The following is a 19407-nucleotide window of genomic DNA, read 5'->3' on the forward strand; positions in this document are numbered from 1 at the left end:
GAGATATAAACTACAGTATTGGGGCAACAGCCAGTGTTGATGAAGGTTATTGATCCCCCATTGAAATCACCATCCATCTAGTATGTGTTTCATATATTTGAGTGGCATTTCATCTCTCAAACTCAGCTGTCTCTTGGCCAAATGAATGAATATAAGTGACAAGTCACACTGAGATGTGAAGGGTCTCTCTTGTCTCTGACATTTGGACCACCTCTGTTATTAATTCAAAGCACACTGATTGATGTTTTCAGGATGGAAAAAGTGTGTTTGTAGCAGGAACGTTGGCAGCCAGTGAGGAGGGGCGTGTTGCTTTTCTTTGCCATGCCCAAGGCTGTTAATTATCAACAGGAGGGAAGGTAATCATTGAAGTGATCCAGTTTTTAACGGGGCTGATTGTGGCCAATTTGGGGAATGAATACTCAGTGTCTCTGTTCTTCACTTTCTGCCCTGGTTCTTCTTTAGCCCAGTTTGTGGCCCACTTCTGTTTCCAGAAGGACAATCGATTTTGGGGCAATTGTCATTTGTACATTAGAAAATGTGTCACGATTTCCTCCCTTCATTTAGTCAGGTGTTTACTTGTATCCATTACTGTATGTATAGAAATGTAAATTAATATCATTATTCTCTTTGTTTCAAACATCTTCAGAACATTATCTGCTTTGCATTACAGTAAATTGAAGGAGAGTAACTTGATGTAAGGTATGAATGTGCCCTACATTACAACCTTATGGCCTAGATAGCAGTGAGTACTATTCGTGACTGTTTCCCAGAGACGCTGGGATCTAATAATGTGGCTTCAGACTGATGGAGAGCCTGCAGCTACTGTACTGACAGTGAGCACCAGACTCACGCTGTTGACCCATAATCTAATAACGTATGTCTGTTGGATGTAAACAACTTCTCTTAGTGTCGAACATGTTCCCAGGATTCCTTTGTTTATTCATCTACGCTGATGACATCGACTTACTCTCTAATTGTTTGGGCTCCAATGCTGTAAATAATAATAATTAAGTACTGTACTTGAGTAAATGTACTTGGAACTTATCTCTTTAGAACAAGTAAAGTTAGTAGTTAAAAATGAGTTATCATTCGGTTACATAATGTGAAACGTTCCATGTTAAAACTGGAAACATATCATTTTAAAGAAAACATTTTTAAATTTGATAATTTATTGTTAAACGATAAAATGTTTCATATCATTTGAAAAGTTATTGTTGAAATTTAAGATGTCATATTAATATTTGATAATTTATTGTTATGATATTAAACATTTCATGTTACAATGTGAAAAATGTATTTTTACCACAGGCCGATGAAACGTTTCACATAACAAGATATGTTTATTATATTATAACAATGAATGTTTCCCGTTATAACAATGTTATATTAGGGTCAGTAGTATATTGTTATAACAACATACTTTTCATTTATTGTTATAAAGAGATAAGTTTGTGTTTTGTAATGTGAAAGTATTTTTTTATAACGCAACAAATCATCTTGTTAGAATAATAAATAGAGCTGGACTGATACTTGATTTTCAGGCCGGTACCGATATTGGTAAGTTAAAAATATCTGATATGGATATATTGAATATTATACACACATTTGTGGCATCGAACCCTTGTGAAAAAGATGTTTTACAGTTTAACAATCAATTATATTGTCTAAAAAGACATCACTGAGATGAAACGTAAACTTTAGTGAGAATTTAATATTTATAAATTACTGCAAACATCTTTTTCTCCATTATGTTCTGTAAAAACAAAAGTTTTCATATGGACACATATCAAACAACATATATGCAGATATTGATTTATCTGATCGGGCAAATATCTGGTGATTACATCGGCCATCGATGTATCAGTCAGGCTCTAATAAGAAATATTCATGTTATATGGTGATGGTGATCCATTTTGTAAATGACCCTTTAGACAATATACACTGTTCTTTTGTAACACGTTTGTACAAAGCAGCTGGCATCACTTATATAACCAGGAATTATTCAACTGTTTATTAGATAATAAGCTAATTATGTCACTTTGTTTAACAAGCTTCTGAGAAATGTTTGAGTCTAATCTACTAATTGAATTATCTTGTTTCTGCTAATAGGCCAGAGATGCAGACTCTTCTGTTTCTGCACAGAGTAACGTGTTGATTTTCAGCTGGCTGAAACAACTCGACTTTTTTCTAACGCAGTTTGGTGTCAGTAATCAAAGCCACTCCGCCGGAACAAGCTGATCCCCAAAGCAAACAACTGTTCTTGCCTCATAATATTACCGGTGTCATTGTTTGTTTTGGTGTAAAATCTGACTGTCTGCTGAAATGAATGGAGCAAAGCGGTTAAAAATAGATGGACCTATTTTTTGTCGCGTGTTGGCGCCGCCTCCAATCTGTGCGTAAAGGCGCATTAAGAAGTGGCACAGCAGTTGATAATCCAGACAGGCGGCGCGTTTGGTTACAGCACAGCCTTTCACCGATGGTGAGAAGAGAAGGAGAGGTCTGTGAATCAGCTGAGCTAGAGTTTCTTTGACTTTTTAAAATTATTTTACTTTTAACTGCTCTTTCCTCAGGGTTTCCACTGACGCGCCCTGCTCGCAGACTAAAAGTTTTCAGTGACTTTCTAACACGCTTGTGTTGAGATGGTTTCTGTCTTCCGGAGTCGGAGGTTATTAATGGGATATCTGTCACCTCTACATCACCTGAGGACAGTCGGACAGTGAGCTGTAGGTCGTCTGGAGGCTGGATGGACAACATGTCTCCACAACAGCAACAGGACAGCCTCAGCCGAGGCGGAGGACAGCAAGAGAACAAACGGGTATGACATTTCTGACAATGTTGTGAGTCTTTGTCAATGTTAACAGATAGTTCTGGTTTTAATTGTAATGGAAAACAAGTGTCGTAATTTCTTCTCAACCTGATTGCGCGCAGAGTTTGTCTCCAGATCTTCCAGGTTATCAAATGGAAGACTGTTATTTTCAGCTTCTTTTATTCCGTTTGCGCTCATTTGCCCGATGAAATGAGAAAAAGGACATTTTCGTAGGAGGAAACCGACGCATGAATGAGTGTATTGTGAACAGTCGGGTGAGAGAGGAGTTCAGAGTTCAAGACTTTTACCCAAGTGACACCCCGCCTCCATGAAGACAGTCAAACAACTGAAGGAGCAGGAACACTTTGGGATGACGGTGTACAAAATACCTCAAACGCCCATAAATAATATCATATTGGTGCAGCAGCGCCAGATGAACAGAAAGAGCCCATTATGACCAGTACACTGGCTGTCAGCCCGCCTCTGGGTAAAGTAGATTAAAAACACTGGTAATTAAGAGGTTTGTGTCTCCAAACTAATTGGCTAAAGCTCTGCGCGCCAGTAAAACACTGGCCAGTACTAGACAGTATAGCATCACAATGAAGATCATATCATTAATAACTAATTATTGGTGATAAATAGCCAGTAATACAATTTATATACAATATATCAGTGTATTTTATCTTATAAAGTTATTTCCCAGTGTGATCACATTATTTAAAATACCCTCCATGACAGCATTTATATCATTTGCTATAATGTAACTGTCAACAACTAAAACAATGAATAATGAATATGAAACGTTAAGTGTTCTTACAACATCATTATAGTGTGTTTGGACCATTTATTAAAGCTACAAGGAACTTTTTATGTTGATTGGCGAAAACAAAAAGTCAGCTTTGTTTTAGTGTTGTGACATCCCACCAGACTGCCGAGCAGCTTCACTCCTCAGGCTGTGAATCTGACCTGGTGACAGGCGTCAGGAATAACAATAAGACTTGTGCAGAAAAGATTAAATCTTCTCACTGATGGTGTTGTTTAATTATGTAGGTCATATAGAGACATCAGTATTTAGATAAGACTGTTTCATAACCAGTTAAAGTGTCTTAAAATAAAGTTTTAACTAATTTAAACTAGTTTTGAACACATAATTAGTTGATTATTAAAGTTGTTTAATATAGATAAGGAGACTTACTATTACCTTACGATGATAACAATTCATATCTGTAGTCTGGTATGCAGTTGGGTTGTTGGTTATGTGTATTTCTGCGCTGACACAAGTCAGAAAGCTAATCGCCAGCTGTTAATAATAATCAATTAATCGTTAAAGTTCATTTTCAAGCAAAAGTTTCAATCATTTTCTTGTTCCAGCTCCTCAAATGTGAGGATTCGCTTCTCTTCTCTGTTTTATATCACTCTAAAGTAAATGTGTTTGTTTCTTGGACTGCTTGTCCGTCTTAAAAATGAAACAGGAAAACAGTTTATAACCATCGTGCATCATCGCTGCTCGTACTGTGGAGACTCTTGACAGTATGAGTAAATACAGTGAGCACTTGAGACGTGCAGTCCCACCTGTACCGAACTCAATCCTGTGTTTGTCTCTTCTTTTATATATTTGGCACAAAATCTTAGCTGAATGTTTAAATCTGGCGTATCTCATGAGTTGAATCGTTGTACTTTGAGCCCTGTGGCACCTGCTGGCGGTATGATAGTCTGGAAACACTCTCTATGAATGAATTTCCTTTTATGCTGCTTTCTGTTGAAATAGTCAGTAATATCAGAGCTGGGCTGGTGTTGGTCAGTGGATTTCTTTCCCAGCATAAACCCATATCTCCATGTTGGCTTATGTATGTTATTTTAAGGTAACATTGAGGCTGGAGTGTAAGGAATGTTTCACCACGGTGCGACCCCGCTAAGTCAGTCATATTACATTGTGAAATGTTAAAAATGCTTAGACGTGCATGGTGGATGGTGGATGGATGGAGGCGGATTGATCTTTTCTCACTGTGGAGATTTTTTTTGGACTGAAAGGTCAAAGAGGCAAACAGACGAATTGCTGACTAATGTCAGTCTCCTGGTTCGCCTGCACCAGTGTGAAATATCTCAAAACCTCTTGATGGATTGACATGAAATTTGGTTCCGACATTCATGTAACCCTTGGGATGAGTTGTTAAAACTTGAGTATTTCATATACTTATATATGTAATACTTTGTATTTAATATTGATTAGTAGTATGAATTATATGAGTAAATGACTGAGAGGTTAATTGGCTGTTCACTTCATTACTTCTCACTTCACAGCAACACATTCAACACTTTTAAATAACAAAATACAATTAAATAAGAACTTTTAATAAGCAAATAATGAATTGTAAACATAAAAGAATAGCCTGCAGTATTTGGTGCAACTAGTCTGTCGCTGGTTCCCATCCCTCTAAACTCTCAAGGGCCCAAGCCTACATGCTAATGCTAACATGCTTAAATCTTAGCATGTTGACTTTTAGCTCAAATAATATGAAATTCATTTTACAAAGTTATGTAAAGAAAAGAGGAACACTTTTTAAAGTTAAACGTGTTTAAAGACTTTTAAAGCAACAAAATTTAACTTCCTGGAGAAAGATAGTTGATTGTTGAGTCTCATCCCCAGGTCGTTGAATACTGATGTTTTGGGTTGGCAGCTCGGGTTGGACGCCAACCCAAAGCGTCAGTATTTCATCCTGAAGTCACTGTGGTTACAACAGTGTTACCTGTAAACTGCCATTAAGTATAAAATGTCAGGCAGACGGTTGCAACTGTGTACTCAGGCTTATTCACATTAGGCTCTTCATTTAGATTTTAATCACAAAACTTTATGGTTAGATTACCTTTAAAACCCACAAACCTAAGAATGATTAAACTTAACACAATAACTATTAGGTGGCGGTACCACAGAGTGTGTTAATCTGACATACAATGAAAAAACTCATTATGTAATGTTTGTCAGCTTCACACTCAAATCCCTCTGCAATTAGATTAAATGAAACTTTAATGATCCTCGTGAGGAAACTGGGATAATAGGATCCAGCACAGAAAAGAGGGATCTTAATATGCAGCAATGTTTTATTCAGTAGGAGGGAACAATGGATTGATTCAGTACTGAAGTGCCATGTATTTGTCTAGTCTTGTTTTATTTCAACTTAGAAGACTTTGGATGAAGAAAAGGCATTATGTACTTATGAAATGACACAATTTAAACACTTAAATATAACGAGTAAAGATTAAATTGAGAAATGTATAAATAAAATAAATTCTAGCTGGTTTTTATGGAGTAGTTGAAGTGTGAGAGAGGTCCAGAGTGTCATGGTACAGACGGATAGTAAAGACTACCTCCAACATTCCTCCGTGTTTAAATTCTCCTGCTTCAGCCTGATGTTCCCGTCCTTTTCGAGGCCACAGTCAGTCCCAATGATCTGATTAATGTGTTGAACACTATGTGTGGAACATTTTGTGTTAGGCATCGGCTTATGTAACGAACGAGGAAAGTGTAAACATGACATAAGCATGGAGTAAACTCCGTCCAGCTGTCGTTGTAGATCTGAGCCTTTTTATATGTGCAGGGCAGTGTGGTCAGATAGAGCAGGCAGAAGTAAAAAGGTTTCATTCAGGTTATTTGTGTGTTTTTTTTAGACATTTCAGCGTAGACCTATGAGACTATTGAGAAAGATGAGAGCGGGAAGAGCTTATGGTGTACAACATGACTTTCTGCCACACCCTTAATACATAAATGTTATGAATATGTGGTAATTATGCAGTGGACAGACAGTATTTTGATTCAGATTAACTTTCACTGTCTCTCTTTGTCTGTTTTAGCGGTTGAAGTCTCAGAGTTATCGGCGCCAGTCCGCCCCGTCTCTGGTCATCAGCAAGGCTCTCACCAGGTCCAAGACCCTCTCCAGGTACTGTAAAATACATTTAAAGCAGCAGTCGTTGATTATGTACTCGATCAAAACCAACATCGCATTCTATGAGTTCACCCAGTTTTAAAAATCCCTTGTAAATTTGTAATCTCACAATCTTTAGGACTAGTTATTACTACTTTAGTTTTCAACCGTGTGTTTGTTGGTTGGTTTGTCAGCAGGATTACACAAAAACTGTTGAACGGATTTCCACAAAACTTCCATGGAGGATGGGTCCCGACCCAGAATAGACCACATTAACGCTTGGCGCGAATCTGGGTAAAGGGATCCAGGAATTTAGTCTCATTAATGCAATTGCCCCTTTTTTGCAAAATAATCTGATTTAGTTATAGGTCGAGGTGTCTTTTCTCACCACAACCTTCTTTGTGGCTCATGTAAATCCTGTCTGTGCTGGGCAATGAACTTCTGCACAAAACTGACCAACACAAATCGCCTGACTTCCAGTCGAAAACTTAGCCAGCTATAGTTAGGAACTGTCCACTTTTAGTCTTTATTGTCCCAGAGTGAGATTTGTTTTCACAACCTGTACATATTCCACACAGACACATGCAGATATAGACAACACTGTATGACATGTACACTTATAAATAGACACTATACAATGTGTCCCTGTCTATACTTAAATACACCTATATGCACCAACACAGACGACTCTGGAATTGTATAACCGTGTCAGTGGGGCAGTCTGATCAGGGTTGTTCTGGCTGACAGGACAAAACTCCTGCCAAGGTGAGCTCTTACTGTATGTAAGAGAGGTGCACCTTGCCAACACTTTATATCAACCATCTGTATTTGAGCTATCCCAGGCTGCAGGTGTATCTGCATCCTCAGTGTCACCACAGGTACCAACAATGCTCAACAGTGTCGGTAAGTCAGTTATAACATCCTCAGAAATCAGTCTTCATCCAGTTCTGCAGCCCAGAGGTCACTGATGTCAGGCCACGCTGAAGCCACACACTCTCACGCACGCACACGCACGCACGCTCGCATGCCCCGGGAACAACCCCGAGCGAGGTGTTGAACCCACACGATAGATAATCCTCCTGTAACTAGACTTATCGGAGGATCAGGCATCTATTAATAACTCTGCCGTTGAACATATGGAGTGGGAAAGTGAAGAAGAAATAACCTCGTTAAAAAGCTCCTGCAGGGGGTGGGCTGGGTCAGCTGGCTGAACAAACACCCACCCCAACTGTTGACTCACTCCGAGTTTAAACACGGTTAATTCGATATAACACAGACGTATGAAGTCATATCTCTTAAAAACTGGTTGACAACCTTATTTTATGTCTCGGACAATTATTAGATCTGCTCAATTGGAATTATTTGTCTGTTTAACTGCATTTTTGGTCATTTAATTGAATTGGTCTTGAGTCCACTGAACCGAGCAATATAAGCTCTAAAAAAACGCTTATTCACTATCATGCTCAGCTATAAATAAAAAGAACGATCTATACGTCTGTCCACTAATTGTCTAACTATTTTTTCTTGATCTTTATTGTTATATTTTTGTTGACTTGTTCAAGACTTGGAGCTGGAAGCTGTCGTCTCCAGTCTTTGTGCTAAGCTAAGCTAAGCGGCTACTGGCTGTAGCTTCTGACAGAGCGAACAGATCTTTCTCATCTAATTCTTGCACAGAAATCAAATAAGCACTGTAAATATCACACAAATTAATCCACTAATTCGTTTAAATGGTGGCCTGGTTCTGAAGTAAACAAAACCACTGAACAATAATAAAAATGCCAAAAATAAAGCAATAAATAATTTTTGGCTCAGTAAACATTCAGTAACACGTACACTTTCGCTGCTTATTAACCATTTTAAAAGATCCCATTCAAAAGTTGCATCAATTTAAGGAATGAGAGTACAGATTCGACTTTATGAAACCTGCAGATTCCCTGACCCCACACCACACTCAACTCTCAGGCTAACCAGCTATACATCACAGTATATAACACAGTTTACATAATGAAGAGCGCTGTGATCTCTTATCAGTCTCTGAATCTGAAAAATCAAGTCAAATCAGGATCAGGCAAATTTAATATGTCAGTATTTGGAAGATATATTTGATGAAGGACACCAGACTGAGAGAGAGACAGACATCTGAAGTGAATAATCTAATAAAATCTATTATTTAATAAACGAGGCACTGACTGACCACGCATTATATGAAACAGTCTTTGTTCAGAACGTGACGTCACCACCGAACACGCCCTCTAATAGACAAACACTTTAAACTTTAATGTCTCCTTATTTGACTCAGTGAGCTGTTCAGCATTACCGGTCAGTCACACTGGTTCAAAAGCAAGTTTCTGCATCACATGCTGTCGGTACGATATGGCAGAGATTTGGAAGCTGACAGTAATCCTGGCAGTATTTTTGATCAGCAGCCTTTGCAATAAGTGTCTGAGGAATGATCTGTTTTGTAATTGTACTGAAACTATTTCAATGTGTAAAATGAAATACATCAGTGATTTTTGTCTCCATGTGTTTGTGTTCCAGAGAGAGCTTCCTGGTTCCTGTGTGCCCAGAGAGCTGCCCGTTGGTCCAGTCCTTCCTCGTCGGCTCTGATAGGTCGTTTCTTCTCCACGGTCACGCTCAGCTCAAGACCGGGATGCAGACCCAGGACAGACACCTCTTCCTGTTCACTGACACGCTGGTGATCGCCAAAGCCAAGTAAGCACATGTGTGTGTTGCTGTATTTTAATCCTCGTGCGGAGCCGTTCAGGAACATTTTGGCCGCTCCTCGCGCCCTTCACCTGTGAATCAGGTTAATACCTGCGTCTAATGTTAAAATTGGAGTGTGTGTGGGCGTTTGCACTGGTGCTCATTTCTCTGTGTTTTCAGATCAGCCAACCACTTCAAACAGAAGGCCCAGGTGCGTGTGTGTGAGATGTGGACGGCCTGCTGCATGGACGAGGTGTGTGAGGGCAGCACGAACCCCGAGAGGAGCTTCGTCATGGGCTGGCCCACCTGCAACTATGTCGCCATGTTTAGGTAACAAACACACCCGTAAATATTTGAAACCAGTCCAGTGATGTTATTATTTATGTTGCTATGAATCTGCACATACACTGTACACAGAAACACACAAATACTGACACATACTGGAATGGCTTTCATTTATAAACAGATAAATAACTGAGATCAATCTCATAAACACAAAAACAGATGATCCAGCCTTTTTTTGTCTCCTTATTCAGGCTCCTGGTTTATGTTCATGCTGCCTTACGTCAGAGGCTGTAAAATGTGTTTATGCTTCATTAGTAAATATGTTGGTGATGCCGTAAACTTGACCCTGAATGCAACACGAAGATAAACCAGACAGGATGAGCCATAAAGACTTAAATTCTTAAGTCTTAAATTTGGATTTGTGAGGTCTTATACCTTATTCCTTGGTTAAAAATACCTTGAAAAAAGTGGAAAATACCATCAAATTTAAATGTCTGACACCTGTAGACGACACCATGTCCTGCTCAACCTGATATTGAAATCTTTTCCGACTAGAACCCATTAAAACTTGTTAACACTTATAAATCCCATTAAAAGATTAAAAACTATATAACCACGCACTGCAGTGATGTGTGACTGTGACGTTCTCCTCCGTGTCTCCTCAGCTCAGCAGAACAGAAAGAGAAATGGCTCTCCCTCCTCAAAAGGTAAACTCCTTTTAAAGCCTCCACACATCAACATTAAGTGTGTCCACGTGTGTGTAGAGAGAAATCTCACACGTCGTGTTTTCCTCTTTGATTTCCCTCCAGTCGGATAAAAGAAGAGAAGGAGAATGAAGAACCTAAAACTATTCCTCTGAGAGTGTACGGGAAGGGGATCAATACTTTTGCCGTCGTAAGTTTGCATTTTTTCCCACTTTGAGATGATGGTACATGATTTTCTGGCTCTGTCACTTTTATTAATGATCCAGAGATGAAATGTTAATGTGTGTTGAGAGTATGTGATCCTCTGTTGATCCTGTGTGTGTGTCTGCTGCCCTCTCCCCCTGATTAGACCAAGACGCTTCCCGTCAGCAACTGGGATTCAACCAATGAGGTGGTGCGACTGGCCCTGCAGCAGTTTAGCATCATAGTGAGTGAAGAAAATATTTTTTAGCCCACATTAATGCAATCATGTAATAATATCAGTTAGAGTTAGACCAATATATCGACCTAAATCAGCTTGTTGCAGATATAGCATATCGGTAAGCAACCAGATTTGTATTTGTAAGAGAACAGTTTGTATCTTGTATCGGTCAGGCTTTTTTTATTATATTCATTAATCTAGTGTTGTAATCACAGCAGCCAGCTGCTCTGTTTGCTGTCCCATCAGATAAGCTAACCAATCACGGAACAGATAAAATTGAAGGGGTGTTGCTGTCCATTAAAGCAAACTTATCTGACGATGGCTGACCTTGATAAAACAAATGTCACACAGCAGTACCGACATTTTCTCACCGACATAGGAGCCCTGTAGCCTCACCGGCCAGGTTACACAACGCGCATGTGATGTAAACACGCAGCATGTGAAAACTGAGAGAGAATACTTGTCTTTGTCACATCTCGGCTTCCGAATACGTATCCCTTCCTGCACCCTGCAGAAGAGCCTGGTGTGGTTTTTGAGGCTTCTTGTTCTCCGAGGCTGTGAAGAGTGTGTGTCTTGTTTCTCTGACTATCTTTGTCTCTGTTTCACACAGGGAAATGTGAAGGACTTCCAGCTTTGGGTCATCTCTAAAAGAGACAACACCCCCTATCCTCTCATCGGTCAGTGAGCGACAGCTAGACTAGTTTGACAAAATGTCATCACTTCCTGTTGTTGTGTGGTGTGAATGTTTTCTGAAAAGGTTTGAGAAGCAGCGCTCTGAGTCTTGACAGAGGGGTGAGATGTTGTTTCAGACACACTAGTACCATTCATTCCCAGAGAAGTGTGTTGTGTGATGTTGCTCCTGCTGGGAAGGAACCAGGGGTAACAGCGTGTGTGTGCTGACGAACATTGTGATGTTGTGGTGGTGTTGATGCTATAGCAACTACAACGAGCCTCCGGGGAGTGATGTGATGCTGCCTCTCCTCTGTCTCAGGTCATGAGTTCCCCTTCAGTATCCAGATGAGCCATGTGAGACACTCTCAGGGAGGAGGCGGTGGTGGAAGGGACGCAGCTGCATCACCTGCGGACAGACAGGAGGCCATGCAGGTGGAGCAGCTGCAGGTGTACAAGCAGTGCCAGTTCATCCTGAAGCCTCGACCCACTGACATAATGCACTTGTCTGTGGGGGAGGTCAGATCAGAGTTGCCTCGGAAGTCGTTTAAAAGGAGGCGCTCTCTGATCACCTGGGCCTTCTGGAGAGGCTCCTCCTCTCACCTCAATGAACTGTCCCTCGGCGTGGCTCGCGGCTGCCTGTTCGGACAGCCGCTCAGCTCTGTTTGTGTGGAGGACGCTCTGCCGAAGCCAGTCATGGTGAGTGGGTACATCTCAGATCGTATCAAAACGCAACAGATCAAAATTGAGCCTTCTAGTTTGAATCCATCAACCAAATCATGTTTATGCATCTGCAGACATCCTCAATATGTTTTAAAGTCAATCACATCAAACTGAAATATTTTTTTTGCTTTGTCTTCCTTTGAGAAACGAGACCAAGTGTCTACTGCCATGCTAGCAGCCTTATGAGGCTGTACGCTAAACGCTAACCTGCTCACAATAGCAATGTTAGCATGTAGATGTTTGACAAGCAAGTATGACGTTTATCTTGTCAACATTTTAGTTTGTGTTGGCATGCTAACATTTGCTAAATTGCACTAAACACAAGTATAGCGGAGGTTGATGGGACTAGATTAAAGGTGCAATATGTAAGAATTGGCCACGTGTCAAATCCAAACCAATCAGGAGCAACATATCACCAGAGTAACTGCTAACTGCTGCCAAATGTAGCTGCTATTAGATTGTTAACTCAGTTAGCCATGCAGCTAGCAGTTTGGCTACAGTTAGCAGCAGTTAGCGGTTAGTCTGATGATAAGCTGCCCCCTACTTGTTTTGAGTGTGATTTTGACAGGTGGCTAATTTTTTTAAGACTGAAACAGGCTGGGGAACAATTTGAAGCACACTGGATGTCCACTGGAGGGGGTCATACTTCTTTCCTCCGTCTTTCTCATTCAGTATTGTAATGGTAAACAAATAGCAAGAAACTGTTGACTTCCTGTCCTCTCACCAGGACATGCTGGCGTTTCTGTACTCCGAGGGTTCATGGACGCGGGGGATCTTCCGTCGGCCGGCTGGAGCTCGGGCTGTCAGGGAACTGCGGGACTCTCTGGACAGCGGATCGTCTCACCTTCCTCTCACAAAAGACCACGTCTTTATCATCGCTGGAGTCTTTAAGGTGCAGCAGTATGAGTGTGTTCGTCTCTGTGTGAATATTTCAGACGGATTTGAAAGAAGCACTCATATTCAGGTGGAATTATGATCTTACCTGTTTAGTTTGAGAAATAATGGGTCTGTTACTTTATTGACCCACATCTGTAAGCACAGAATTAATCTGCATTCATCCTACTCAGCCTGTGCGTGACAAGCGATGCAGCTTCGTTATCAGGACAAGCTGTTCGGATTGGTTTGTTAATGTGATCGGGATTATAATGTCTTATTATCTGGAGGGATAACAGAGCTTCTGTGCACGAGTGTTTAAACTGAGTCACGTCTTCACATGGCAACTCTTTCATATCCATTATTTTTATTTGTCACAGTCACGGCCCATTTTCATCTCACTTATACCAACTCATAAAAATGTCTCACACCAACTCAGTTATCCAACACAGTCATTTGTAAATTTCTTTTATACTGAGTGATACATTTTCAGTCGGACATCATCTTGCGTGCATGTTTTCAGGATTTCTTGCGCAGCATCCCGGGCAGCTTGTTGTGTTGCGAGCTGCATGAAGAATGGATGGACGTGCTGGAGGAAGAAGAGGACGAGGAAGAACAGGTGCAGGACGTAAAGAGGTAACATGCACAGTCTGTTTAGTGCCTTTTAATGAGATTCCTTACGGTATTTTAACCACTGAAGAGTGTCAATGTTCAAAGTCGACACAAAACACCATTTTATTCTTTTCCCGTTCTCTGCTTTATGTCTTTCTGCAGGATGATTTGTCGTCTGCCCAAAGAGAACGCGCTGCTGCTACGCTACCTGTTAGCCATGCTGCACGGTATTCAGAGCAACGCGCAGGAGAACCAGATGACCACTTTCAATTTATCAGTGTGCATCGCTCCCAGCTTGCTTTGGCCTCCTGGAGCGCCTTGTAGCCCTGAGGTGGAGGGAGAAGGAGCTAAGAAGGTAAGAGGGGGAGGAAGTTCACCCTGTTGCAGCTTTGAAAAAAGGCTGATCAGACTGTTTTTGTCTGAGAAGATCAGCTGTGGTGAGCTGAAACTCAGTCGCTTTTATAATGGATTCCATTTTTTGGGTTTACAATGAATGATTGTGTAAATGAAACACCAGGTTATGTTTAAAATCAACCATTTTCTGGGATTTAATTTGTATTCAAGCTTATTCCTAACAACAATATTTTGATATATTTTTCCAAAAAGCTTTAAAGACCTTAAGTGGGATCAGATTTTGACACTCAATGACATTTCATTTCATTCTGAATATCAGTTTAACAGCGAACAATTTGTGGAATTTGACCCAGACCTCAATAGAATTGGCCGTTGTAACTTTGGCTACTCCTGCTATAATGACTTTGTAACCCAGGATTGTTGCAACACAATTAAATCAGTGTGTCTAAGCCGAGACACGGCTCAGAAACAAAGAGAAGTTTGTTGGTTTTGTCTGCAGGGCATTAAAAACAGAAAAACAACTGCTTCTCCTCTGATTCGGATATAGAAATTCTTTTTTACAGCTTGTTTACACAGTATTTTGTATTATTTGGTCTTAAAATATTCATTCACACACGTTGAACTGCCTAAACAGTCAACTTAATGATTTCTGTTTGTTTAATTCCTGTATTAGTGAGTGCACTGTAACACCTCTGACCAGCTTTTCTTATAGGAATGTCTCAAATTAGCTTTCTAGAAAGGATAAAACGTCTCATTTTAGAGCAGTTTCACCTTTTGAAATATGGACAGGAACAGAACAAGCTCTAGAAATAAGGTCAGATGAAAGCACACTGACACTCGATCTCTTGTTTTCAGCACTTAAAGTGTAACATTTCTGGAACAAAGTGTTTCCATGCAGCCTTGAAAACACTGAGAACACTAAAACAATTGTTTCACTTGTTAAATACCAGTTCTCTTCCTGTTGTCTGCTGCAGGTTTGCGAGCTGGTGAAGTTTATGATTGAACACTGTCAGCAGATTCTGGGAGAGGATCCGTCCTCTCTGTTCGGAGGGCCGCCACAAAGATGCAACACTGACGATTTGGGATCAGGTAGAAAAACAACTGACATATACTGAATGTTTTTGTTGAAGTCTCAACTGGAGAGGGGTTAACAGTCATGGTACCGGTCTACTTCCTATTCATCTTCTGCATGTATTTTGAGTTTTGTTTCGTTCCCAAGTCCTGAGCAGAAAAATATATATATATATATATATTGCAAACAGTTTCTCAGTCTTCCTACATCTGTTTTTCTGTTCTCCCTCAATTCTCGTCGCTTCTCCTGGACCATCAGACCCGTGGCTGTTCCCTCTGACCGACTCATCCTACGACAGTCTTGAGAACGAGCTGGACAACAGCAGCGGTGGCTCACCGGGCTTCTGCAGCAGAAGGCAGCTCAGACCCAAACCACTACAAGGCAGCATGGACTCCATCCTCACATTCAGCGACTACGACCCAGACACAGACCCGGATATAAACCAGACCCAAACCGACAGCCTGCACGGCCTCAAGTTAAGAACCAGAGGCAGGAGGCAGGACCCAGACCTCTCCTGCCACAACCAGGATGCACCACCTGTGGACAACTCCTCCCTCCTGGACTCCCTGTCTCTGGATGGTCTGCGCAGACAGCGGCGGCGCTCAGAGCCAGCTATAGCATACATGGCCAAGTTTGGACCGTGTGCTTCAAGAAGCACTGAAGGTCTCACTGGTGAGGATAACGATGGTGAAGAAGAGCCTGCCAAGAAGCACAGCAGCCTCACTGTCCCAAGAGGTCAGACCAGGATGGGTGGAGGTGAGCATGGGGTGAGGTCAGCAGCTCTGGACACGAGCTTGTCCAGCCTCTCCTCTACCCCCGTCTCCCCTGCACCAACCAACTCCCCCCTGGACTCTCCGGACTCCCTCAGCGGTGACAAAACCTGGATGACCAGAAGGACGCTGCAGCCAACCAAGACAGACCTGCCCAACTCCTCCTCCTCATCATCTGTTCCCTCCTCCTCTACACCCGTCACCATCACCTCTACTCTGACCTCTAGCGGAAACCCAGACCAGGGGACCTGTCCAAAAGGCTCCCCACCTAAAGAACCAGTCAACTGGGGGACTTTAAAAGGCTGCAGGGGCCTCCACCCAAACTCCTGGCTAAAGAAAGGCCGGAGGCTGTCACTAACCCAACAAGACAATTTAGAGAAGGAAGAGGAAGACAAGACTGGGGTGAGTCTTATAGCAGATTATCTAAAATCAAATTATACGCACTATTAATGCCACTATGGATGTAAAACACATGGGATCTTTAGATGTTGAATGGTTTGTGAGCAGAAGGAGTGGATAATCAAAATCCTGCCATAACGTGACACGTGTGACATTACAGGGACAACCAAAGGCAACCCAGTGAGACACATTACGTGGCTGGACTGTCAGGACATGTAGTGAGCATTTGTCACAAACCATTCAACACCTTAAGATCTCTGCTGGTACTGAGCCACTGAGTGACCTCACTGGAGGCAATTTATCATATTACATGTAGCTTCCTCTGGAGCCACAGAAGGCTTTATGCTACTTTTTCCACATATGCAGTAGTACTCCACAAGACCTGTAAACACACTTTAATGTGTAAAATTGGCGGAGTTACCCTTTAATAAGTTTGGATTTTTCTCCCTGTGTTTCTTCAAGCAGGGAGGACCCACTGACAAGTCGCTCACTCTTGGGAAACTCATCCCAGAGAAAGGAAAAGCAGGCGAAAAGGGAGATGGGAAACGCATCTCCAGCAGCCAACCCAAGCCCAAAACAACCTGCAGGACCTCAAAAGATGGAGGAGGTGGTGGTGTAAAGGGGAAGCCTGCACAGGAGTCCCACAAGTCTACACATCTTAAACAGAACTCATCCAGCCCTCCTTCCCACCATCGCTCTACAGGGAGCCTCCACTTTCCTAAATCTCCCTGGTCCCACTCCTCAGACACACATGCCAACAAAGGAGGTGGCACCAACCACAGCCACGCAGCAGAAAGTGAGCTGAAGCAGCCGTCGCCATCTTTATTTTACAAGCAGAGTGGGCCATCTCTGTCTCTGTTCAAGCAAAACAAGTCTCACTCCGTGGAGGAGCAACACCACCCCAGGCTCTACCAGCGCCGGGGCTCAGAACCCGGACGGCAGGTTGTGGAGCGAGCCTCCACCCTCGCGCGGGCGAGGCTGCCCAGCGACCCAGGACTGAAGGTTACAGAGGTGGACGCACAGGGCGGGACGACAGAGGCCCGTTTCTGCCTCTCCCCGTACGCCACCAAAGCTGTGAAGGACTACTTCTCCTCTCACCCGTGCAGTAACCCTCAGAGCAGCCAGCAGGTGGCGCTCGCTCTGGTGGAGAGTCGCAGGGAGTGGGTGAAGAGATGCAGCGACCCCTCAGCAGAAGCAGACTTTGACCAGCTTCTGTTTGCTGAAGAGTCCTACGTCTGATTCTGACCGTAACCTGTGGCGCAGCCAACGCTGGAAATACATGACTTCACTGCTGTTCTCGACCTTAGAATAAAAATATCAGATATACTCACTTCCTTTAAAAATGATGCTTTTCTGTGTTTCATTAGATGCATTGGGCTCTACCATAGTACACAGCGATACGTTTTTTCTGAATTTGTAACAGGACTTAATTGGTTTTCTGTGGTAGAACAAACAGAGAAAACTCGTTTCACGCAAGACTAGGTACATTTTTTTAAACAAATGAGAAAATAAGCACATTTCAATCTTTGCCTAGAGCTTATTGCCATTAAGGGAATGTAAACATTGCACAACACGCAGAAGGAAAATTACTTTGTAACCTTATTTATATTGAAAGATTTATCTTGGCCTAAGCTGATGGGTTGTCTTTTAATTTTACACTATATTAGGCCAAAGTTGAAACCTGCCAATTAAAACTACCTGCTGTTGCCTTGTTCATAAAAACTGTTTTGCGTATTTGGTGGGATGTTACTTTTTTTTCACATTTTATTCTTAGAAATGTTCAAGCATGACAGCTAAAGTGTTAAGAACTGGTTAAGGATCGTGTTAACACTTGACTTCTATAGTTAAATAGGATGCTTAATAGAGTACCACTGACCTAGACAACTTTTTCAACGCCATACGCCTTTCAAAACAAAAGCATAAAAGTGTAAGAAATGGATTTAACAGTGTGTTTGTCTGCTGTAACTTACTGTATGCTACTAATTTTAGCATTAGTACCTGAACATTACGTCCAAAGCTCAGAAGCATTAACAATAGCTAACAAAAAGATGTTTCGGGATAGGTTAAAGGCATGTAAGAATTGGCCACCTGTCGAATTCGAACGGACAGGGGGCAGCGTATCACCAGAATAACCGCTAAATGCTGCTAAATGTAGCTGGTGTTAGCTAGTTAGCTGTGCTGCTAGCAATTGTATAGGATGACACTGCCTGTACTGGGAGTTTTGGGGAGCTCTGACGTTGTTTACTATCAGACTATAACCTCGTTAGCATGTTAACTTCAATAGATATCCCTGCAACACAATACATGACTGTTCCTTCACGTTTTGTGGATAACTTTAGTTCATTTTGAAATGTGAATGTTTTAAACTGAAATTCTTACATATTGCACCTTTAATTAAAAAAAATCAAGCCCAATTGTGGGATGTAATTAGATTTGTTAACTTGGCCTGTAGTAATTTCATAAGAAAATAGAAGCTTATTTAATGGCTAACACAATCATGATTATAGTTTAGATATCATGCTACTGTTAGCATCTTAACTTACACAATATGTACTGAATGTACACAGCTTTTGTAGTGAATGGTCATATTATTATTCATTATTTCGAACAGATCTGTGCTTTTATTTTGGTCTCTAGTCATGGTTGTACGGCTTTTTGCCAACTCAAGTGTCTGGAGTGAAATATCATTATTGAACTTTACTAGAGGACACTGATTAGGTTTTGCCAGCCGCCGTGAGTCTTTGCTCTTTTATGTCCTTTTACATTACGCACATTTCAAACGCTTCAATGCATTAGCACTTAAATCACGTGTTCCAGCTCATATATGCAGTAGATTTAATCCTCGTTTCCCATTTGTTGCCAACTTTGTGGTTTTCACAGAAGCCTGTATTGATTTGAATTAATCACATGTCCCAATATTTCTATTATGTAAACATTTTCAAGCTTTATGTTTTATGCAGCTCAAGACTGTTGCTTTATTATATTGTCTATGCCTCCTTTCTATATTCATACGCTGTGTTGATACGCCTAAAAATCTGCTTTTAAATAAAATTACGAGTGAAAATCTGATCAGTGTGATGTAATTATTGGTTGATG

At 41.4% G+C, this 19407-nt stretch overlaps 1 protein-coding gene across 1 annotated transcript; it reads left to right on the forward strand.

Moving 5' to 3' along the window:
- The first annotated feature begins 2752 nt into the window (after window positions 1–2752).
- Window positions 2753–19380, forward strand: LOC140992449 (rho GTPase-activating protein 20-like). The gene is made up of 15 exons (XM_073462746.1): window positions 2753–2815; window positions 6656–6741; window positions 9265–9438; window positions 9610–9759; window positions 10380–10421; window positions 10524–10608; window positions 10768–10845; window positions 11450–11516; window positions 11831–12207; window positions 12959–13123; window positions 13628–13740; window positions 13879–14071; window positions 15045–15159; window positions 15401–16314; window positions 16777–19380. The coding sequence occupies exons 1-15, from the start codon at window positions 2753–2755 to the stop codon at window positions 17548–17550; spliced, it is 3396 nt and encodes a 1131-aa protein (XP_073318847.1). The 3' UTR covers window positions 17551–19380.
- Window positions 19381–19407: the final 27 nt, after the last annotated feature.

The sequence above is a fragment of the Pagrus major genome, chromosome 24 (assembly GCF_040436345.1).
Source record: "Pagrus major chromosome 24, Pma_NU_1.0".
In the NCBI taxonomy this organism is placed as follows: domain Eukaryota; kingdom Metazoa; phylum Chordata; class Actinopteri; order Spariformes; family Sparidae; genus Pagrus; species Pagrus major.